The sequence below is a fragment of the Mangifera indica genome, chromosome 14 (genome assembly GCF_011075055.1).
Source record: "Mangifera indica cultivar Alphonso chromosome 14, CATAS_Mindica_2.1, whole genome shotgun sequence".
NCBI classification, from domain to species: Eukaryota; Viridiplantae; Streptophyta; class Magnoliopsida; order Sapindales; family Anacardiaceae; genus Mangifera; species Mangifera indica.
The window spans coordinates 11,645,925-11,671,720 of NC_058150.1; the positions used below are offsets into that span (position 1 = coordinate 11,645,925).

Below are 25,796 nucleotides of genomic sequence, written 5' to 3' on the forward strand. Positions count from 1 at the left end.
TGTTGGAAGATTTGAAGATCTCTAGTTCATTACCCATGAAATTATACTGTGACAATAAAACTGCTATTTAAATAGCTCACAATCCAGTACTTCATGACAGAACAAAGCATGTAGAGGTTGACAAACACTTTATCAAGGAAAAACTTGAAAGCGGCATGATCTGCATGTTGTACATTCCTACTACCGAACAAGTTGCAGATGTATTCACAAAGGGACTTCCTACAAGACAGTTTGATAAAATTATTTGCAAGCTGGCTATGGAGGATATCTTTAAACTAGCTTGAGGGGGAGTGTTAAAAAAAGGAAAGTTTCGATAGTGATAGCACCGAATAATAAGAGTTTTATTAGTTGTGATTTTTTCTGTAAATAGATCGATTAGTCAACTCTGTAATTAGTTAGGGCAGCTAACTTTTTTTTAGTTTCCAGATTTTGTTCTTGTATTCTCTCCTATAAAGGGAACCCATATAAACCATTAAAAAGAGTATCAATACAGAAAATTCTCCCTCTCTTTAGTCCTTTACAAGCTTATAAAATCAAACGACACAACAATTATTAAAAAAATAAAAATTTGGTTTTTTAAAATTTAAAGAACAAAAAATACCATTTCATCAAACCCACCTTAAGTTGGAAATAGTCTCGTCACAAAAAAATTGATACTATAACACATAAATGTGACTAAGAGTGTGAAACACTATCCGATGATATTAAGCCAAAAAAATAGTAGAACTGGTTGGCAAACGATCTCAACGTTCACGAGAATGGATCTATTATCTTCACACACACTACCAAACCATATAACAAAGTGAAAACACACAATATCCACACTTGCTACTTACCGAAATTAAATTTTAACGTAAAGTTCTTTCCAGTAACAATGTCTTCAATGTGTGCTTCATATTGTATACATATGGAAGTAACAATGGGAACTTAATGGTAGGAATCGTTTTTGTAAAGTTTCATCTGTCATACATTATCATCAGTGAATTTCGTTAAATGAAATAGTATGAAGGTCATTTTATATAATTTTTTTTCTTTTTTCCCAATTCTTTCTATTTTCTCATTTTCCTATTCTTTTTTTTTTCTTTTCTAATTTTCCCCCTAATTTTTCTATTTTTTATTTTCAATAGTTTGGAGGGGAACTATAATTTTGAAAATATTAAAAAGTATTAATGAAATTTTTCAAGAGTTTACGGAAATTCAAAAAGAAATTTGATGGTGTTTTTAAATTTATAAATTTCAATATGTTCTTCAATATTTAAAAAAATGATATTTATAACTTAAGGAGCTAATCAAAATGTAATTTTTTAAAATTGATAAAAGTTTAAAAAATTTTTAGGAGTATGAGTAGTAAATTGTTAAACTGGTGAAAATATATTCGTTATTTAATATTTACATTAAGTGTTAATAATAGTTTTATAATTTAAACCAAAGAACACAACAATTATTTAAAAAAATGCAAGCAAAATTAAGTGAATAATGAATAAAAATTTGGTTTTTTAAAATTTAAAGAGCAAGAATATACCATTTCATCAAACCCACCTTAAGTGGGAAATAGTCTCTTGGCCTTTTAAAAAACAAGAAGTTGATACTATAAACACATAAATGTGACTAAGAGTGTGAAGCACTATCCAATGATATTAAGCCAAAGAAATAGTAGAACTGGAGTACTGAACTTGATTATAGATTCCTCTTGTCTCATTTGTCATCCAGTACAAAAATAAACTCTTTTCTCACTTGTAAAGTTTGACTAAGTAGGAAAGCCTCAAATCAAATAAGCACTTGACCCACAAACAGACACCCTTCACCTATATTAAATTTGGTGTAGTTACAACCAGATAGATATGATGGCTTCTGCAAGAGAGCTTTGAAAGGACGATGCAAAAGAAGGTGGTTATAGTGTTTTCAGATTTAGATTGAGCTCTCACCTAGTTAAAAGATCGGTTTACAATTGATAAATCGATTAATCCGGCCAACAAAACAGTCAATAATAATATGGTATAATTAAAATTTTAAAATAAAAAATTAAATATATTTATGATATGATGTTGACTAAAGAATATTTTTGATCTAATAGTGCTTGTGTCTTTTCCAAGGTTTTTAAAACCAGACCGATGATCAAATTAGTTGTTTTATTGGTTTATCATTCGACCAATTCAATTGGTTTAATTGGCTGGTTGAACCTATTATCAAACTATAATGAATCTCTTAAAAAATATCATCATAACAAACACATTTTAAACATAAGCCATATTTTAAACATATACTTGTATTTCCATAGCTAAATTGTGGCCTTTAAATGCAAACACACTATAATTCCAAGTGCATTAAAGATAGAAAAGAGAGAAGCTGCAGAAGATGACAATGAAAAAGGCTCATAAGAGATTGATGGCGACCTTTGTTGGCTAACAGAGAGTAACCACACCATGGTGGAGTAAGTAATGGTTGTTATAGCCCCTAGTAGTGAAAGCCCTACAATTGAGTTGAGGTTTGGGAGTTGTGATAGGACAATGCATAGAAAAGTGAACACTAGATACCATTCAACTGTTGTTAGAGGATTTGAGGAGCAGAGAAGTCCATAAACTATTTGGAAGAATAGTTTGAATGTATCTCCTTTTATCAGAATTAACATTGTTGCAGTTCCTGTTGATAAATAAACGGTTGGGAAAAGAGCAAGCCAAACACCAAGTCTTTCCCCTGCAAAAGATATAGCATATTTCTTTAAGTCTCTTTAATGCAGCACATATCACAACATAAATGAATGTCTTTGAAAGAAGTCTCCCCTGATTTCCTGGTTGGTTCCTTGATAGTTCACCTAGGATTTTATGTCTCAATCCTTCGTGGAAAATTTTAGATAAATTATAATGAATTTCTTAAATAATATCATCATAACAAACACATATTTTAAACATAAACTATTCATTAAAAACAAAGTTGTATAGTCATCAGTAACAACAAAGTACATTTGTTTCTTTAAGATCATAAAGTTCAATTCATTGAAACAAAGATAGAAAACTAAAAAACACCGAAACAACAAAACAATTTCAAATATCTTAATCGAACAATTCACACTCTACGATGGAAGCTCTAACCAATCTTCATCATTATCGTGGTAATCAAATATCACCACTTCATCTTCTTCTTCACTTATACAAATATAATAAAGTTATAATCTAACATAAATTTGAAATACACGTGAACTTAAGAAGTCTATTGATTTTAAACCAATCTTTAAGATCATGAGAACATGACTCTTCAATATCTTCTAGATATTTTTCATCAAGCATATTTTTTAATTCATCATAGTCAAGTTCTCTTTCTTCCTTTTCATCCACAAACCAAAACTCAGTTTTATCAATTGATTCATAATCTACAGGATCATATGACTTCTTGGAAGACATAATCCTATACATTAATATAAAAATATTATTCTCATTAGTAAACCTAATATAAAATACATACATACATATAAACATGTAAAATCATATAAGAAAAAAATTTAATTTTTTTTTATACCTATCTTTCAATCGCAAATTGTAATGAATATAGAGAAGATCATTAAGCCTTTAGTGCTCTAGCCTATTTCTTTTCTTCGTGTGGATGCGTTTAAATATACTCTAATTTCGTTCACATCCAAAAGAAGAAGTTGTTTGGCTAAAAAGCCTTATTGCTAACTTTTGTCAATTTGGAGTATCATAAACAAATAATCTCCACCATTCATCTTTCATTAAAATATAAGTTAAATGATCAAATCATGAACATATAGTAAATAATATTAAAGATAATATTAAACATTAAAGCATGATAAATTTTGATTCTTACCAGATTGAATACTCTTGCTGCTAATATAAGCTAATGAACGAGAAAAGCTTTTTAAACGTTCTTGATATAAACTAGTTTTAGCTAATAACTTTGACTTGTCATATATAATCTGTTTTCAATCACATCCATCAACCCACTAATAATCTCTGATTTTTTGTAAAAATTGTCTCGATCATATTGAAAAGTTGGGTTTAACCAATATGTTGCAGCATAAAGACTTCGACACAAACATTTTATCCTATCTAACATTTCTAATGTTGGTCTAGGGATTGTACAAATGCTTCTTATTTTTGAACAAGTTTTTATTACCCAAGCGTGCCCTATATATCCCTTCGTAAACATAACCTATAGCAAGTTTCCCATCAGAATCACAAATAGGGCTGGATTCGAATTGAGTAAAGCTCGAGTCAAGCAATTATTCCAGAAATTTCCATTAAAAACAATTCCTTTAATCTCTTTACCCTCTTACATCTTTAAGAATTTTTTTTATAGTTTGCATCAATAACAAAATCTTGCAAATCATCTTTATGATCACGTAAACTTTTCAAAGCAATAAAATTAGTGGCAAAGCGAGTAGCTCCAGGACAAATAATTTCTCTCAAATTTGGCCTTTTCTTAACCAATTCAAAGTCCCTTTATGATTATAAACAAAAATTGTTATCTTAGAAGCAAGATTGACCAAACTCTGCACCTCAAACATTTCTCTTATGTCCTTCATTGTTAAATTAATGCAATGAGCAACGCAGGTGACCAACTAATGTGAGGAAATCTCTCAGTAAGTAAACATTCTACAGCTTTGTAGTTCACTCCATTATCAGTCACCATATGAACTACATTTTGAGGACCTGCCTATTCAACCAGTTTTACAAACAAATTACACAAAGTATCTACATTTGTGGAGAAACCTGAAGCATCAACTAATTTGACAAATGTAATTCCTCTAGGACAATACACTAAAAAATTTATTAAAGACCTTTGTTTTGTGTCTGTCTAACCATCGACCATAATGGAACAACTTATTTCATCCCAAGTGCTTCGATAAGAGTCGAGAATCAATTTTACATATTGCTTAGCATCTTTCAACAAATTTACACGTAAAACATGATAAGATGGACTATTATATCTATGACCCATATTTGCTATCTTACTTATTAAAGTCTGATAAAAAGGCGAATTCACTGCATTCATAGGAATACATGTATCGTAAAACCATAGGGCAATTTTTAAGTTAGTATCATGTCATCTTTCTTGACTTTGCACACATGCCTTGATACTAGGTTGAGAAAGAACCCAAGGCATTTTGAAAAATGTGTCAATTCTAGCACTTGCTTTTCTCTTTCCTTTAGAGAAATTTATAGACTGATACTAAAAAATCTCTTGAATATTATCATGATCATTATATGATCCCCTTCTTTCTTTGGATTTTTCAATAATTTCTTGTAATAACTTTTTTATTTGAAATCGAACATCTCATGTAACCTTCTTACATGGATCAACATTATCTCTTTCTCCAGCTAGATATTGCCTCATTCTATTAATACTTCCACCTGCTATTTGTTTTTGATAAAATCCACATATTAACACCTTCTTCCCATTAGAATTAGTTCTCTCACTAATATACTTCCATGTTATATCCTTTTCTTGCCATATGGAGCGTTCGAAAGATGCTTGCTCTTTAGATTCTACCTGAGAAGCAAGCACTTTTCAACAAGGTAGAATGGACACACTAATTTAGACACGTGATTTTTTAATCCTACCAAGAATTGAATGTTATTATAAAATATTTATATATTCCTAAAACAACATTACATGATTGAGCAGTGAATTTAATTGAGACTTTGAATGCAAATTACATAGGATTGTAGAGAATAAATATGGAATAATAACTTTTAAGACTTATTCTTTTATCAAAATTCCATCAAATGAGATGAGCTTTGACATTTTATAAATAATGATGTAAATGTTATAGTTTCTAAATTGAATTTAAAGTTTCAAATTTTAACCAATATAACATAAACTTTTCAAATATTGAAATGAAATTCAATATTTTCTAGAGAGCAAGTTTTTCACTCTATACACTTAAATTATTTATTCAGATAAGGTGTTTCTTTTATTTATTAAAACTAAAACATATTTTGTTATGCTTGATTATGTCAAAAAGAAACTAAATTATGACTATAATATAATCATTTGTTTGATTTTGAAATGGCAGCTGAAGAGCTATTTTGGATTTGATACCTTTTTTGCAACAAATGTTAGAAGATTTAGAGATGGAGGTATTTTTATTGGGAATTTGGGGAAACCCATTGAAGAGGTCATTCCTAAATTGGAGAAAAAATTGTCATGTACTATTGTTTTAGGAATATAAAACTCCAAATAGATCATAATCAGTTTTCATGAGAAGAAATTCTTGAATCATAATTATTAGTTTAAAATCAGTTGAATTATAAAACCTCAGTTCGTTTGCCACAAAAATTAAGCACAAATTCGTTATCAAGAATATTGAAGAGTTCACTTCACCTCATTCCTAAACATAAAAAAAAAATTCTATACGAACAACAAAAATTTTCTCAGCAACCAAACAGAAGAAAACAGAAAACTCATCTTGATGGGAAAACATAGAGAAATAAACAATTATATGCATAACGGAAAGATTGAAAATTACCAAAGATAAGTGGAGCGAAGGTGGAGGCAAGAAATAAAGTGAAAATGCGATGATTTAATCAACTACCCAACAGCCTATGTTAGCTTATTAATTTTTCAATTGATTTAATCAACTACCCAACAGCCTATGTTAGCTTATTAATTTTTCAATTGATTTAATCAACTAACCAACAACACTGAAGAACATTATATGGCTTCCTGGACAACATTTGGCTCAGAAACTCATTTCAAACAGAGACCATCATTTGAGTAAACAAATAAAAAACTGAAACATCAATGGATTTGAGTAAACAAAAACTGAAACAGAGATTATCACTATTTAAAACAGAAACTCATTTGATTAAACAAAAACTGAAATTGAGACTGAAACATTAATAGATTTCAGTAAACAAAAACTAAAACAAAGATCATCACTGAGATTAGAGATTAAAGTAGACCCATTTCAGTAAACAGGGAGATAAATAACAAATCGGGAAGAAGAAGACTTAACAGCGAGTTGAGCAACGATTAAGACTAGAGATGGAGAATGAATTACCAATGTTGCGCTTGGCAGATGAGATGGGGTTGTGTTGTTTAAGTGGAATCGTGAATTGGGAATAATTTAGGGTTTTATGCTAATTCAATTAATAATATAATAGTTTTAACCCATTAGTGACAAGAACCAACAGAGCATCCCACAACATGTGGAATTAATTAGCAATTTTTTTTTTTTTTTTAAGAATTTTGGAGTTAAATAGTTCTTTCTATTCTAACCAGTTCATCCGTTTCATCAGGTTTGATTGAGCCAATTAACAAGCCGTATTTTTTTATAAACCTGATTGGACTTAAAATCGGTTTTTTATCTAATGATTGAACTGATCGATCTAATCTGATTTTGAAATCCATGGTCTTCTCTGTCCACACATTAATCTTTGTTGCCAACAATTTACCCGATTCAACTACAAGTTATTCCGGTCTAATGACTACAAAGGAGTTTTAACTTTGACTGAGACCAATCGATCCAGGGTTGGCTCAAATCAGAATTGCCTCATGGTATTGCTCTATTACAATCCAGGATGGGGATCTTCTTCTCAGCCCATCTTCCATTTGTTTAGTTACTTATGGAGTTTGTCTACAAAATATTTGATAAAAGTCCTGAGATAATTAAAAAGAGTTGTATGCAACCATCTCCATGGATTTTTTCAGAAATTTCGGTTACGTAAAAATGAATGTTTAAAGTTTTTTCAGTGAGATAAACACATTCTTTGATCTACTGAGCTTGAAAGAACCTTACAAACATCAAATCTGTAATCAAACAAATCGACTTGGAGATTATCAAAATCACAAATTTTGTTAAAATGATGGCAACTAAGAGATCAACCGTGATGCCAACTGCCCTGCAATTTTTTTTTATGGTGGAATAAATTTGGAACACTACTACAGGAAATCAAACCCCAAAACAGCAAACTGCAATTTTGAGACACAGAACCTGAACTATTAATAAAAATAATTTCTTCAACCGTCTCGAAGACAAGTTGAAGAAACGAAATTAACAATATAGACACAGAAAACGAAGAATTCGCCTTATTTCTCATCACATATATAACCACAACTATGAAAGGGGAATTGGGCTAGATATGGATTATCCACTCAGGAACAGTCGTAGGTAAAGACTGAACCAGCTGCCTTCATGATCTACCACGATTGGATTTCGGGAGGAACCCGTTTGAAGCCTACTAAAAGCAAGGCGTAACCCAGAATTGATAAAGCAACTAAGGTCGACGCCATAGAAAGTTTCAGATAAAAACTCCGAAGTTCTGCGAGTCTGGAATCCTCACTGATCAACAACACGGCAGCCGCGCCGGCAAAAGCCAGCATGGCCGCGGAGATCAGAACGGTCGAAGAGACGGTTGTTTCCTTCCTCGGAGATTGAAGGCGAGGTGGAATTTGAGACAAAGCGATTAAGACGGAAATAGCTATTAAAGTTTTTGCCAAGCTTTGCATGCTCGAAGGAAAAAGGATCGCAGTATGTGAGAAGAGAAGAATGGGTTCAAACTTATGCAGCCCACTCGCCTTTTTCCATGGAAATAGTTGTTCCTCGGAATATCCTAAGGTATTCACGTCTTGTCTGACAAATAATTAAATGTAACTTGTGCTTTGTTTTAAAAGATATTTTAAAACAGTTGGTGAGTGGGCCAAGATGGATCCCAACTAAATCTGAATGAAATTATCAATTAAAATTTTAACTGTAATTTTATTTTTAATTAGAATTGAACTAAACGTCAATTCAAATCCTATACCAGGAAAATTACAAATGTTAGATATAATGTTATTTATTATTTATTGGTAAATATATATTTGATTGTTAATATCAAAAGTTTTACAATAAAGTTTTATGCAATTTTAAAAAAGATTTCTATTTAACATGGATAGCAAAGAAATCAATTTTAAGTTAAAAATATCTAATTTTTGATATAAGATATGTTTGATACTTTGTCTTGTCGGACAAATAAATCAATTAGAAATTTATCTTTTCAAATTGATGAACGGATCAATTTAAATTCTATTTGAATTTAAATGATTAGATAAATTTGTTTATATTATTCATAAATATTATTCAAATGGAATAATAAAAGAAGATAGAGAATTTCCACATTCCCATTGTTTGGTGTTGGACGTTGGCATGTTTTCACATTTCTTTATCAACTTTTATCCTTTGTGAGACAATTTTTTTTTGTCTATTCTAAAAATAATATCTATTCAACACAGATGGAGAAGTGGTCAACATTAAACTGACAATATCTTTTCCTTGGAAAAAGCTAATTTCTGCCATCAATTGTTTTTGGTATTTTTGTTGTCTGGCAAATAATTAATTTAATTACCCATTTGCCCCCATATTAAGTAAAAATCTTTATTTTTTTATTTCTAAGCAAAAAATATCTATTTTTTAAATTTTTAAACAAAAATATCTTAAATATTTTTTAAAATATCAAAACTATTTTTTATATTAGATTCGGATCTACCCATGATAGGTCGACTCGATCTAATTCATTTATTAATTGCCATGATGTGGGAGTTATTGGTAGTTGGACTATTATTTGAAGTCTAAACTGCCTTCCTAAAGTGGATATACATCATTTTTTATAACAAAAGTATTCTTCTCCACCCAACACACAGAAACCAATGCACAAATCCTGTCTCTTAATTAAAATTAGTACGTAGGCAAATAGCGTTATAGAAATAAACTAACGTCAACACCTCACGCTGTATTTGAAGAGGCTTCAACAACAATTGAATCTGGGTACACGTATTTCTATTTACAGAATTTCATAGAATTTGATCCTAATATGTTTGATTATTCCCAAAATTGGTATCAGAGCATAGGATGCATATATATCATGTTTTCTATGAATATAATTACGTATGTTATAGAGATGATAATTTGAATTTTGTATTTGGATTGAAATTATGTTTAAAAAATCAGTTTTGGGCACGAATTTAATTCGGCCAAAATTGCATGAAATTTGTGTCGGGAAACATGTTAGATGAATGATTTGAATGGTATTACATGTTTTTAAATTGAAAACGACTCGAATTATTGTCAAAATTGACCAAAATAGAGCCAAAACCGAGACCAAAAAGCATCTTTTTTTTAGTCATTGTATCACCGAAATCTGATGATGTTGGAGATCACCGTTGGTATGAGAAGACTCTCCGACATGTGGGCTACAAAAGCCCCATGGTGCAGTTGTAAAAAACTAAACAGTTGTGATAACATAAAAACAAATGGCCAATAATGTCTTACTATGAATTCTGGATAACAATATATTGACCAAGCCAAACTTTAAAGACTGACTAAGAAATTTGAGAATTGTTCTAACATTTGAAAAGGCTACATATGTATTGGAAGCACCCATTCCATTTGACTTGGCTTCGGATGCCACAGATGATGAAAAAGAAGTTTTTGAAGCCTGGTAAGATCATAATCTAAGAGCCCGAAGCTACATGCTAACTTCAATGAATAGAGCTCTAAATAAAGCATGAAAACATGTTAAATGCGTATGATATACCCATGGCCTTACAAGAGTTGTATGGCGAGAACTCACGAGTGGTCAAGTACGATCTATGTGTGACACCTTTCAGAATGAGACTAAAGAAGAGAATACCTCCAGATGACCACATCATTAGGATGATAAATATTCTAAAGTAGTTATATGTCTATGGGGGTGTGATTCCTTACAAAATCAAGGTAAATTTGATTCTTCAATCCCTCCCAAACAATTATAAATTGTTTATAATAAATTATAATCTAAATAGAATTGAATGTACACTTCTAGAGCTTCTGAATGAGATTTATGAATTTTATAAGCAAAGAAAATGGCATAGGAAAGTTAACATTGCCTTCACAAGTAGAGCAAAGAAGAAACACAAATGTCCTCAAAATAGTCCAAAGTTGGACCAAAGAAAAAGAACTTTAAGAAAGACTAATCCAATACAGACAAAGCCACGGCAAAGGGTAGTGCTTCCACTGCAATAAGGAGGGACATTGGAAGAAAAATTGTCCTCTATACCTTCAGAGTTTGAAGGAAAAGAAAGTTAGTATATTTCCTTTATTTGTGATATAATTTAAGTTAAATGTTAATTCAAATGATCAAATCTGGATATTAGATTCAGTAGCTACATCTCACATATTTGTGTCATTGTAGAACTTGTAGATAAGTTTGCACTGTCCAAGAATAAAGTCATTTTGAAGATGGCCAATGGAGCAAGAGTTACAACTAAAGCCATAGGGGATCGTTCTCTAAAGCTTTTATCAGGACATCTTTTGAGATTGTACAGAGTTTTGTATTTTGCTAAAGCTACTAGAAATATAATTTATATATCTATCTCATGTAAAAATGGTTACAATTTGCAGTTCAATAGTAATGGATGTTTGATTCATTTTGAAAATTTTCTAGTTGGTGAAGTAATAAATACAAATGGTTTGTATGTTTTGGAAATAAATGATCTAAATATTATAAATTTTATCATGAATAAAAGATCTTGAGAAGAAATTAACCCAAGGTTACTTTGTTATCATTGTTTTCATCACATAAGAGATAACATGATAATGACATTGGAAACAAGAGGAATTTTGAATTCATTGGGTTTTAAACCTTATCCAACTTGTGAATCTTGTTTTCTAGGAAAACTGACCAAATTACCCTTTAAAAATAAAGGGGAAAGATCTAAAGAACTATTGGAACTAATACATTCCAATGTATGTAGACCATTTGGTGAAATGACGAGAGGTGGTTTTTAATCCTTCATCACCTTTACTAACAATTATTCAAGGTATGGGTATGTATATTTAATGAAATACAAATTTAAATCTTTTAAAAAGTTCAGAGAATTCAAGAACGAAGTATAAAAACAATCTGGAAAGAATATCAAATCCCTATGATCAAATTATGAAAATGAATAATTGAGTATGAAATTTCAGGACTACCTAAAGGAAAATGGAATCATATCCTAGATGACTCCTTCATATACACCACAACATAATGGTGTATCAGAAAGAAGGTATCATACCCTATTAGATATGATATGATCCATCACAGGTTTTACGGATCTACCAACATCATTATGGAGATATGCATTACTTACCACTACGCATATTTTGAATAGATCATCGTCCAAATTAGTTCAGAAAATACCATATGAGATATAGTATGGTAAGCCCCCAGTGTTAATTATCTTGAAATTTGAGGATATCCAACTTATGTTAAATTAATTAAAACTGATATGTTGGATGTCAAGTCTGAAAGGCTAAATTCATAGGATATCCTAAAGATTGTTTACGATATTATTTTTACTTCTTGATTGATCAAAAAATTTCGATTAGTAAAAATGCACACTTTTTGGAGAAGAAGTTCTTGCAAGAAAGAGGTGTGGGAAGAATAATAGAGTTTAAAGAAAATTTTTAAGAATCTTAGATCAAATAGACTAAGCTAGGAGAGTTATCTCAATAGACCTCTACATTTGATGTACCAATTCCAGTTTAAATATCTTTTAGAGTATCTAAACCTTTAGAAAGATACAAATTTTTGTATGAACAAGATTTTGAATCTTATTTAGTGAGAGAAATAAATCATAATGATGATCCTAAAAGCTATAAGGAAGCAATACTGGATATTAACTCAGGTAGATAGCTAGAAGTAATGAATTCTGAAATAAAATTCATGCATGCTAATCAAGTCTGGACACTTATTGATCTACAAGAAGGACTTTCTCTTATTGGCTGTAAATGGGTCTTTAAGAGAAAGATCGACAAGGATGGACAGGCGGAGACCTATAAGGCATGATTAATAGCGAAGGGTTATACTAAAAAACAAGAGTTAGATTATAAGAAAATTTTTTTGCTCGTGGCTATAATTAAATCCATCTGAATAATACTAGTTATCATAACATATTATGATTAGGAAATTTGGCAAATGGATGTCAAGACCTCATTCCTCAATGGATTCATTGAGGAAAACATATATATGGATCAACCTATAAGTTTTGTATCTATTTTCGAAAGACATAAAGTATGCAAGTTGCATCAATCTATTTATGGATTAAAGCAAGCTTTCAAAATTTGGAATATTCAATTCAATGAAACAATCAAATGGTTTGGTTTTAAAAAGAATCCGGATGAACCTTGTGTTTACAAATGGGTTAAGGATCATGTCGTTACATTTCTTATATTACATGTAGATGACATACTACTAATTGATAATGACATTGGTATGATAAATAAGATTAAGATTTGGTTATCTAAAACTTTCTTAATGAAAGATTTGGGAGATGTTACACACATACTTGGAATTCGTATCTATAGAGATAGAACAAAAAGAATAATTGGATTATCTTAAAAATTGTACATAGAAAAGTTGTTAAAAGGTTCAACATGGAAAATAGGACTTTTGCCTTTCACTCACGGTCTTCATCTTTCTAAAGATATAGGTCTAAAAACCGATGAAGAATGACAATAGATGTATAATGTCCTTTATACTTTGGCTGTAGGTGGACTCATCTACATAATGCTATGTACAAGGCCTGATATAACATTTGTTGTAAGTGTTACGAGTAGATGTTAGACCAATCCAGGGGAGAAACATTGGTCAGCTATAAAATTAATCTTTAAGTACATAAGAAGGACTAAGGATCTTGTTATGAGTTATGAGTTTTCAAAGTTAAACATTTAAGGATATTCAGACTCTGATTTCTAGTTGAATGTTGATGATAGAAAGTATATGTCAAGGTTTATTTTCATTTGTAATAAGGGTGCAATTAGTTGAAAGAGTTTCAAATAATCAACCATAGTTGACTCTACTACAAAAGCTGAATATATTATTGCTTTAGAAGCTACAAAAGAGGTTATATGGATGCTTAAGTTCGTATCTAAACTTGGTGTGGTTTCAAACATGGCTTATCTGATAACCATATTCTATGATAATACTGACGCTATTACACAAGCAAAGGAACCAAGGGCATATTAGAAGTCTAAACATATTCAACAAATATATCACATCATTGGAACTAAAAAGATCATAATTCAAAAAACACCATCAACAGAGAACGTTGTTGACCCACTAACTAAGACGATGACATTGAAGTAGCTAGACCATCATCTTAAGAAGATGGGTATACGATACAATAGCGAATGACTTTAATGCATATGGGAGTTTTGTTAGTGTATGCCCTAAGAATCATTTATGTTGTCGGTTTCAGGGTATTTCATATTGTATATAATTTTTTAAATAATTTATTAATAAAGAAAAAGTTCTTTTATTCATATACATAAGTTGTTTCCTTTATTTTGCAATAATATAAACTATGTCTATGAATTGTAAGGATGACTCACTTAATACAAAATAAATCATCCAATTTTTCTCTATGAACACGATATAACTTGGATAATTATATCACATAGTAGGTATACTGAATGTCTCCATTGAATATTATGAGATGACATTAGTATAGGTGACGATGATGGTTATGTCATTAGGGTATTAGTATGGATTAATAGTTAGGGAATTGTTTTTTAAACATGACTAATAATGACAAGTTACATGGTTATTAAATCGTAATCAATCACTTATCATAAGATTATACTAGTATACGAAGTAATCTTTTGACCTGAGATGCCATAGTCGGATCTAATATGAATACGTGTGTTCATATGGTGAATATATACGGGATTAAATATATCTCATAAGACAAATCATACTGGTCATGTGTTTTTTGCATTTGGAGAAGAATGATAGTCAAGATGAGATCCATTGACTCAAATAGTAATAGGTTTTGAATATCTACTGATTTGACCTGGATCTAAGTTCTAAGGCAAACATTAATAAATATTAGAAATTGAATCTCTAGGCAAAGTATAATGTAAGTCATACAAAGGATGTTCGTTATGACATATTCTAAATATTTAAATCGATGATTCGTAAAGAATCGAAATTAAGACTTTGACAATCTATGAGTCTGAAATTGATCTAGATTGGACAATGGAAAGATATTATCTACATGGAACATATGACTGGAGATTTTAGGATTGATGGAGTATCTCTTTATTGTGGTTTAGGGGCTATGACATATTACTAGATGTTTACTATAGTCGTTGAGTTTTTAAATATACTTTTGGATCATCCAAAAAAGAACTCACGCTACACCATGATGAACCTAAAAGGCCACACCAATAAACCAAGCTTATGAGAGGGAGAATTAATTATCCAGGGTTAGTAGCACATTCCGAAGGATAATAAGAATCATATGAAATGTTATATGGATGGAAAGATAACATCTTAAAAGTTAAGGTGTTAATGAGATGAAATTATTGTGGCTAAAATATATTCAATATATATATATCTATATGCATAGCAAATCTTTAAATCAATATTTTAGTGGGCCAAAAGTAAAATTTTAGAAAACTACAACTAACCACCATTATAAAATAATGAAGTTAGTTCATTCAAAGAGAGTTAGTTCGTTTTAAACTAAAAAGTTTCTCACTAAATTGTAAAACTCTCTCCCCTCTTTCTACCTCACAAAAAGAGTTGTCTTTTGGCTTAGTGATAGACTTTCTTTGGAGGTCTTGTAAGTGAGAGACTTATTCTGTTATCTTATATCCATATAAGAGGCAAAGGAGTAGACAAAATTCTTTTTTTTTTTTTTTTTTTACAAATGCATGCTTTGATTCTTTCTCTCTTGACATGTATGTTTATTTTACATTTAATCTCTTCACCCAGTCTTTCACTTATAACACACCAACAAAAAAAAGAAAACAAATAAACTATAAATAGTTATTTATAAGTCTATCAAAATAAGTTATTAAATTAAAATAAATGTATTAAGGTGATGTAGATTTAGTGTTTGGTGATGTAATATTGATTTCTTTGTTGATTCAAATTAGGGAATAGGAATAGGAATTTTATAGATTGAAACTCTTTATATCAAATGAAGAAAATAAGAGACACTCGGAATTTTTTTATTATTGTAGTGTTTTGCAATATTTTGTTTAAAATTTTCAAATTAGTTTGGGTCAATTCGAATTAGCTTTGTATCAACCCAAATCCATCCCAATTTTTTAGGGTCAACCTGAATCTGACCCTACTATAATTTTTGTCAAAAATCATAACCTTAACCTAATTTTTCCTTTATTGTGTTATGTTAGATTAATAGGACATGTCAAATTTTATTAGGTTTATCATTAAACATAAAGCAGGGATTATATTTGCCATAATTCCTTTAATCATTTAGCATTAATTAAGTGATTCTTATTGTCAAGGAATCATATCCATCTCAAATTTGGTAATCACAATTAAAGTGCAAGTACTCTTCTACTATATCAAGACCACTATAACATTTATCATGCCATTATCCACTGCACTATCCTAAACTCTTGTAACTCTAACTCTCACTACTATATATACATAGTAGTGAGAAATTGAGAGGCATCATTTTATTCTTACTTCAAGATACTTTGCAATATTGTTATTTTCTAATCATTCTGTAATCATGCATTACCAAAAAAATAACAACACCATGGATGTGGGTGATTAATTTCTCTTGTTGAATCATGTAAAAGAATATTTGTCTTTTATTTGCATTAATATTGTACCTATTCATTTTTTGTGCCTGAATATCTTATATTCAACATACTTATCATTGGTGCACACTTCCAAACCAACAATTATTTTATTATTTATAAATCTGGTCCTAGCTACAGTTCATGAACCATTGGTTTCGGTTCAGAACCATCGATTCATAGTTCAAAAAAATAAGGACCCTGAATGAAATCATTAAGAGGATAGTTTGGAATTGATGGTTCCGGTTTATAGCCTTGATTCAAAACTAACATTGAACTATCAATTTTAATACATGACCCCGATTTATTTTTTTAATTAATAATTATAATAATTTAAAATTTAAAAAAAGCTTGGACTTAATTTTTCAATTAAGCTTTCTACATATTTTCTTACTGTTTAGAAAAATCAAAGTCTACATAGTTCTCTTACCTTCACATATCTGATAGCCGATGGTACCTCCTTACCTTATCATTCACTTCCGCTATCTTAACTACTGATTCCCTTCATCGAACTATCTGTAGTTAAATCAAGGAGTTCTTCATTGAAGTCCACTTTTATAACTTGTTGGTGTAATTCGGCTATTGTCTAATCGTCCATGCATACTTGAGCTTCAATAGATTTAGAAGCCAAACTTGATCACCTCTCATCCAATATATTGCCCCTTTAACTAAAAGCTTGTTCCATTGTGATAGTTGATGCTGGTGTTGTTAGGATTTGCTTAACAATAGCTATTAATGTTGGAAAAGTTGATGCATATCGACTTCACCATTCTAGAACTAAAAAGTCTTTACCTATATTACTGTCACCAAACTCAAAAGTGGTGGTTAGATAAATATCAAGCTCTGAGGTGGAGCTTGATGTTTGTCTTGGTCTTTTGCCCCTTTGTATCATAATTTGATCACCATAACTAATATTTTGGGTTGGTGATGAGGCAACAAGTGGTAGAGAGGAAGAAAAACCACCTTGGTTACCATAGACTAATGAATATTCAACATAAATTTTTTTAATTAAATTCATAATGGTAGTTATAGTTAATGAAATGTTAATTTCATCTTCATAATCTAATTGCATATATTTATAATATAATATTAAATAATCTGTAACACCATCTAATTTAAACCTATGATAAAAAAAAAGTAGCAAGAAAATTTTTTGGAATTTCTATATAGTAAGTTACCTATTTTGTTTTCATTAAAAAAATAACTTATTTTAAAACAACATCTTATTCGGCCTTTTGTAAGAACCCAATAATATTAAAGGTCTCACTTAAAAATAAATAAGAAGTGGGATTTAAATTATAAGTTACATTATTAAAATTCATCAATACGTTTAAAATTGTCTTACAAATATCCTAGTGTTGAGGATATAATATAACTTGTTGCACATTTTATAAAATAAATATGCACAATAATTCCCTATAATCAAAAGACACATTGAATAATTCATATATTGAATTTCAAAGAGTCGACACATATTTAAAGTATCTTTTTGGTCTTTTAGTATGTAGTTTACAAAATTTACGTCATTCTTTCATAGTTTGAGGATGTGTCCATAAAAATGAAATTGTTATTTTTATTAGACTAATATAATTATTAAGACATTTTAAACGATTTTATACACATAAATTTAATACATGACATACATATCTAATATGAAAAAATCTACCACCTAAATTGAGCTTGCAAATTTTTGTTAAATCAGTAATTGATGTTGTATTTGCAGCTGTATTACCAAATGAAATTGAAAATATTTTAAAAATTAATCTATATTCTTCTAATATTCATTTAATTATTTTATAAATATTATCGATCATATGTCAGTAATCAAACACCCTAAATGCTAATATTCTTTTTTGTAATTGAAATCTATTATCTATTTAATGACAAGTTATACCCATATAAAAGTGAACTTGCCAATGATTATTTCAAATATTATTACATATAGTTACATATTGAATTAATTTTTTTTATTTTTATATAAACTTAATAATTATCTTCTTAATGTGTTTCTTGGAATAGTTTTATGTGCATAATTTAATGTAGTTTTACAATAATTATTACAACCTAAATTTTCATTAAAACTAAATGCTAAGTGATATTTTGCTATCATTTTTGTAAATTCTTCTTTACTTTTATTATTACTATAAATAAATAGAGATTTATGTGGAGAACTATACCGGTTATTTGTGTTTGGTCTTTATTTTGCCCAATTTTTTCTGTATGCTTCGACTCTAAGTGTCTTTTGAATGTCTCATATCCATCTCTTTGCTTGAATTTATAAATTTGTTTACAATAATTTCAAATAACTTCAAAATTATCATATTCTTTTTTGTATTTTATTGAAATGAATTTTGAAAATATCGAAGGTAAGAACTTTTTGGGGTTGTTGTTCCATCTCCGCTTGTTGTTGTTGTTGTTGTTGCTCCATCTCTACATATTGACTTCCATTTTGTGTTGAAAATTTTTTTATAAATTGATCTTGGTTCAGTTCACAAGCCAAACCGGTCTGTGGCCAAGTCAATATAAATCACAATTATTTAGTTTGATAAAAAATAGTACTATGTACATAAACAACGATGCTCATCATATGATTAAATAATTGAAAATTAAATATAAAATAGTATTAAATCATATGATAATATATTATTATTTGTACATAAAATTGTATACATAATTTTATTGTTTGTTAAATAAAAAGGTAAAATGATATTGAAAGAGAATCTAGATCATAACATTAGGGTTAGAGTGTCACTTTCCAAAGTCTTTGGGTCTATTAGTGAGTTTAGTAATCTAAGGGGTGATGAGGTAATACCCAAAGCTAATCCCTAAAAAAATACCTTTGCGGTGGGCCTCGGCAGACAGCAGGGCAGAGGTTCGTTTTCATTTGCCTTTACTCTTTTCCCACAAGTCTTTCAAGTTCTCTTCCATTCATCTTCTTGTATATGCAATGAACATCAGCTCAAATTGGTGTTTGATTTCTCTGCTTATTTCTCTTTCATCAATTTTTTATCGCTTAGTTAGTGCTCAACCTTTTGATTATCCAATAGCAAACCTGTCCACTATATGGAAAAACAGTGAAACTGCACCTCACTCGGTAGATTTCAATGATGGAGCGACAGTGAGAGCCATCCTTCTTAGGGGAAGCTTTGGTCCAAGATATGCCTGCGGTTTCTACTGTAATGGAAACTGTGACACTAATTATCTCTTCGCCATTTTCATTGTTCAGACCAATAGTGCTTCCGGTATCACTCTTCCAGCTAGTGGATTCCCGCAGGTTGTTTGGTCTGCTAACCGTGATAATCCGGTTCGAATGAACGCAACCTTGGAGCTCACTTTAGATGGAGATTTGGTTTTGCGAGATGCTGATGGAAGTATAGCGTGGTCGACAAGTACGGGAGGAAAATCTGTTGTGGGCTTAAACTTGACTGAAACGGGCAACCTCGTTCTTTTTGACAAGAATAATTCAACGATTTGGCAATCCTTCGATTATCCGACCGACTCTTTAGTTCCGGGCCAGAAGTTGATGATAGGGCAAAAACTTACTGCTAGTGTTTCTTTAACAAATTGGAGTGAAGGTTTGCATTCTTTTTCTCTCACTGATAAAGGATTGTTTTCTTTCGTAGTGTCTGACCCTCGACAAGTATATTATGAAAGACGTTACTCCGTCTATCTCAACAAAACAAGCTATGTTAGATTTAGGAATGGGAGCTTATCTTTGTTCCAACAATACTCCTCCGAAATAAAAAATGAGACTGTTGATGTCGTATTTTCCATTCCTGAGGCATCATCAGCACAATACATGAGATTAGGGCCTGATGGTCATTTGAAAGTTTACGAGTGGCAAAATGAGTGGAATCAAGTAGCAGATCCTTTGACAGGGTACTTTGGAGAATGCAATTATCCAATGGTTTGTGGGAAATATGGCATCTGCTCGAATGGATTTTGCGGATGCCCTACATCCAATGGGCAGACCAACTATTTCAAGCAAGAAAGTGATATCCAGCCCATGGCTGGGTGCGTCCCCAGTACTCCCTTATCATGTGAATCTACACAACATCACAGTTCTATTGAGCTTAGAGATATTACTTACTTTACCTTTGCATCAGACCTAGGGAACAGAGACCGTGAGAACATAGATTCAGAGACATGTAAACAAGCCTGCTTAACGAATTGTTCCTGCAAAGCTGCTTTTTTTTTGTATAATGATAACTTTTCAGCCGGGGATTGTTATTTACTGTCTGAAATCTTTTCGATGATGAAGAATGACAAGGGAAAGACTCACTATAACTCTACTGCATTTTTAAAGATTCAGACCATCCTAAGTTCAAGTCCTGGTGGAAGTGGAAAGAAGACAAGAGAAAAGCCGAAAATATTGGGTATAAGCCTTGGATCCGCTGGTGTGTTTGTTTTGATTGTAATCTGTGGCATTTTTTTTTGGTTGAAAAATGATAATGATGAAGTTGAGGAAGCTGATTATCTAGATCATCTCCCAGGATTGCCCAGAAGATTCTCTTATGAAGAACTGGAAAACGTGACAGAGAAATTCACAAGGATCCTCGGTAGGGGAGGATTCGGCTCAGTGTTTGAGGGAACTCTGAATGATGGCACCAAAGTTGCAGTGAAGCTTCTTGAAGGACTTGGGCAAATCAAGAAATCTTTCTTAACGGAGGTGGAAGTTATTGGAAGCATACAACATGTAAATTTGGTGGGATTGATTGGATTTTGTGCTGAGAAATCTCATTGGCTCCTCGTTTATGAATACATGCCTAATGGATCTCTGGATAGGTGGATTTTCAATAATGCTATGCTTGATTGGAAGCAAAGAAAGAAGATCATCCTTGACATAGCCAAAGGACTAACCTATCTTCACGAAGATTGCAGGCAGAAGATTGTTCACTTGGATATAAAGCCCCAAAACATCCTCTTAGACGATAATTTCAACGCTAAAGTTTGTGATTTCGGGTTGTCAAAACTGATCGACCGGAAGAAGGATAAGGTTATGACAACAATGAGAGGAACTCCAGGCTACTTGGCTCCGGAATGGCTTAACTCAATAATCACAGAAAAAGTTGACGTTTATAGTTTCGGAGTTGTGACATTAGAAATTCTGTGTGGGCGCAAAAATCTTGATCGCTCTTTACCTGAGGAAGACATGCATTTGCTAAGCCTGCTCAAGAAGAAGGCAGAGGAGGGAGCATTATTAGATTTAGTTGATACATACAATCAAAATATGCAATTAAATGGAGATGAAGTAGTGAAAACCATGAAACTGGCTACTTGGTGTTTGCAGAGTGATTTCACAAGTAGACCTTCCATGGCAATGGTAGTTAAGGTCCTGGAAGGTGTTAATGAGGTTGAGCAGAATCTGGATTATAATTTCTTCAATCCAGTACCACCAAGAAAGTTACGTGAAATTGGTGGTCAACTAGAAGAAAATTCCAGTTCTACTATATTACTCCCATCCATTTTGTCTGGACCGAGGTAAAAATTAGACGGTATTATATGTGTGTGTGTCAAAATTTATCTTCAGTTTATCATAATGTTAACTTTTATTGAAAGAAAATTTGATTGAGTTTTTGTAAGTTATGTGGCATATTTATGATCATTAAATAAAGTTGATTCTAAAAGACGTTTCTCTTAATATTAGAAAACATGCTAGAATATCAGTCGGGGAGATCAAATTATATATGATTTGAAAAAAAAGAAGTGTATTAACAAAAAGGTGGATAAATTTTTTAATAAAATTATGTTATTCAACAAGGAGGGCCAAGGGAAGAAGTTAACAAAGGTCACCCCAATCATTTCTATGCCGTTGTTCATCCGCCTCAATGATTGCGGAGGCTAGGGCTGCCACTGACCACGAGCTCCTTTTTATTTTTTCTAACTCTTCTAACATGCCCTGTTTTTTTTTCCCCGAAAGTCGAGGTGGATTTGAGGAAGATCAAGGTTTCCGTGAACTTTCGGGAGTCAGAAATTTTTGGTAAAAGTATTGACTGAATGATGATTTGTGTAATATATAGACGTGGGAAGGGCGGATTGAGGAAATTTTGGTTTGTATGGAAGACTCCTGGAAATTGTCACTCTGTGCAAAATAAGAAGATTTGTCAAACCTCTGAAATTTTCTATAAATAAACTTTAGGTTTCTTTGACTTGAAGGTTTGCGGAAAATATAGTTGTGGGCCAGGCTTGTGGAAATTTTTGTTTGTAGGGAAGGCTCCTAGAAATTTTCCTTGTATGTAAAATTAGAAGATTTGTCACACCTCTGAAATTTTCTATAAAATAACAATGTAAACAGGATCTCCGTAAAATTTTAGATTTCTTTGAACTCTTGCATTCTGTATATTTTTGTGTACTGATGGTTTAGTTTAATACTCTTATTGGTTTGACATCCCTTCTTTTTTTTTTTCAGGTTTCTAATTAATTTATGAATTTTATTATAGAGTTTTTTTAATTATATTTTTACAGATTTTTATTATTTTATACTATATTTTTTAAGAATTTTATTGATAGGATACTAATTCTTACAAAGTTTTTCTTTATTAATTTAATCCTATGTTTTTTTTTTTAATAATTTGTAAATATAAGAGATTATTTTGAAAGCTACCAAAGTCTATTTGTTTGTATAATCAATTTTTGACATTTAATATAAATTATTACTATTTAATGAAAAAAATATCGAAGTAACATATAAGTAACGTTCACAATTAACATTTCAGTAGTAAAAAACAATCAAACTTGAATTATGGAAGACAGAGGATAGAACATTGAGGGGTTTGCAAACTTAGTAGCTTTTAGATAAGCCAAAGAACTTATTCTCACCCAAAGGATTCTCTTATTTCAAATTTCATTCTTTAACTTTGAAAATCTCAAATATCCACCTATAAATAGTTAAAATTAATGGTTTTAAGGGTAAAATCGTTATTTTATCTATAATATTAAAAATAAATTAAAATTTAATCTCTTTTTTCTGCTCTAAACTTTAAAAACTAAAAGTTTTCCCTTAACCCAAGTTCTAAAAAATAACAGTTTTTTCTTAGGGTTTAGTTTCCAGATCTCTGACATTAAATCTGACACCATCGTTGACAACGAATATCTCCTTATACTTCCTCTCCCTCTAATAACCAATCTTCTCTCATTTGGAAGCTTGGATAGCATCAATTAATGTCGAAAATAACTCAACTTTGTGGGAAAGATGAAGCTGACTTCGTTTTCCTCGATGAAGACAAAATCTCATGAAGATGAGAGATCTTGTCTTCATTAGAGAGATGATGTTTCATCTTTCTCGATCAAATATCATCTCTCGTTAGGTTTAGAACCGTCAATCATAGGGGAAGATGGTTAGGGAGCAACTATCGGAGAAAGAGAAAGGCAATGTCGTCGAAGATGGCATTGAATTTTGAAAACTAAACCTTAGAGGGGAAAATGTTATTTTTTAAAACTTGACCTATGGAGAAAAAATGTTAGTTTTTAGAGTTTGGGGGAGGGGGGGAAGAAATAAAAATTTAAGGGGTTAAGGTTTTATTAACTTTAACTATTCATAAGTGAGTAAATATGATTTTCAAAGTTAAAGGCTTAGAACTTGAGATAAGAGGATACTTTGGATAAGAAATAGTCCTTTGGCCTTTTAGATACACCAATCTTTGGCTTCGAATTAACATCACTCAAATGTGAGCTTGTTGTCTAACTTCCCTTATAAAGTGATAATAATTAAAATAATTATTTTTGAAGAGGCAATATAAATATAAGAACAATGCTATGTGTACCCATTTTTTGTATACAATTCATATACAGAATGATATGTCATCATGTAATTAGGTGATTTTAAAACATATGTCATCATAAAATAAAGAAATATCCATAACACCTCATCTTTGTATACAAATTATGTACCAAAAATGGGTACACATAGTTTTATTATAAATATAATCAATAATTTTAACCATATGCAAGAACTAAGATAAAATCCTGTCAACCTTCCACAAGCACTTTAAACTTAACCTCAAACCCTATGAACAAAACTTAATAAAAATCTTAACGTTCGTCAATTAATCTCAAACTTTCCTTTGTAATATCTCACACTGAAAACATGAAATCAAGCAAGAAAGAGAATTACATATTAGATAGCATTCACGAGGTCAAAACATCATAAGGTAGTGGAAATATAAACAAAAGGGAAAATGACTATTTCCCATCCAAGTTTTACCTTAAATTTAAAATCAAATCCGTAACAGTTGAAAAACCCAAACTCCTACCCATGACCTCACTTTTGTTAATTTTTTCTGTTAGAAGTAAGTGTAAAATAGTAATTTCACTGTTTATATTAAAAAAATATATAATTTGTTACTTTTCCCCCTAGGTTTTAGAAACTAAAATTTTCACCCTTCCCTAAAGTTTTCAAACTTTGAAAAGTAATATTTTCACACCTAAACCTAGGGTTTCTATAGTTTTTAAATTGCAGCCGCCCCTCAAAAATTTCAAAAAATAGCAGTTTCACCCTCTTTCTTTGACCTTAGCTTCCAACATCCCCTCCGATGACCTCTTTGGTCTCCTTCTTCCCCTGAGCCTATGGTAAAATAGGTGCAATGAAGAGACAGAGATCTCTTCATTGCATAGTGGTGCATGACGAAATCTTCGTCTCTTCATTACATTACCTTTATCATTGGCTCAAGAGAAAAAAGAGGCTAGAGAGGATGTCATAAAGGATACTAGAAGCTAAAGTTAAAAGGTAATGGTAACATTGCTATTTTTAAAAGTTTTGGGTGGCGACTGTAGTTTAAAAAATATAGAAACCCTAAGTTTGAAGGTGAAAATATTACTTTTCAAAGTTTGAAAATATTAGGCAAGGGTAAATTATTAGTTTCTAAAATCTAGGGGGAAAAGTAACAAATTTTATATATTTTTAATATAAATAGTAAAATGACCATTTTATGTTTATTTCTAACAGAAAAAACTAACAAAAGTTCGGTCATGAGGAATTTGGGTTTTTCAACTATCGTGGTGAGATTTTGAATTTGAGCTAAAACTTAAATGGGAAATAGTCCTTTGCCTTAAACAAAATTTTTAACTATATGATATTCACTAGCGATAATACCAAGATCAATTTATAAGGTATCAATATGTATTCAAAAATAATGAAGATGTTTGCAAATTACTTACTCACATTTGATGATTCCTTCACTTTAAGATGAATTTAGGAGGTCGTTCCCTTTCCAACCAAGTG

General features: G+C 30.9%; 1 protein-coding gene and 1 long non-coding RNA gene across 2 annotated transcripts; one reads left to right on the plus strand and one right to left on the minus strand.

Moving 5' to 3' along the window:
- Window positions 1-2,248: 2,248 nt before the first annotated feature.
- On the minus strand, window positions 2,249-7,153 carry LOC123197082. The gene is made up of 2 exons (XR_006497791.1): window positions 6,974-7,153; window positions 2,249-2,694 (listed from the first exon to the last, which is right to left on the minus strand). It is a non-coding gene; the product is annotated as an uncharacterized LOC123197082 (long non-coding RNA).
- Window positions 7,154-19,448: 12,295 nt separating this feature from the next.
- Window positions 19,449-22,203, plus strand: LOC123195767 (G-type lectin S-receptor-like serine/threonine-protein kinase SD2-5). The gene has a single exon (XM_044609597.1). The coding sequence runs from the start codon at window positions 19,524-19,526 to the stop codon at window positions 22,059-22,061; it is 2,538 nt and encodes an 845-aa protein (XP_044465532.1). The 5' UTR covers window positions 19,449-19,523; the 3' UTR covers window positions 22,062-22,203.
- The last annotated feature ends 3,593 nt before the right edge of the window (window positions 22,204-25,796 follow it).

Bases quoted from the DNA above. Each gene is read 5' to 3' on its own strand.
- LOC123195767 (XM_044609597.1), top strand. From the start codon at position 19,524: ATGAACATCAGCTCAAATTGGTGTTTGATTTCTCTGCTTATTTCTCTT.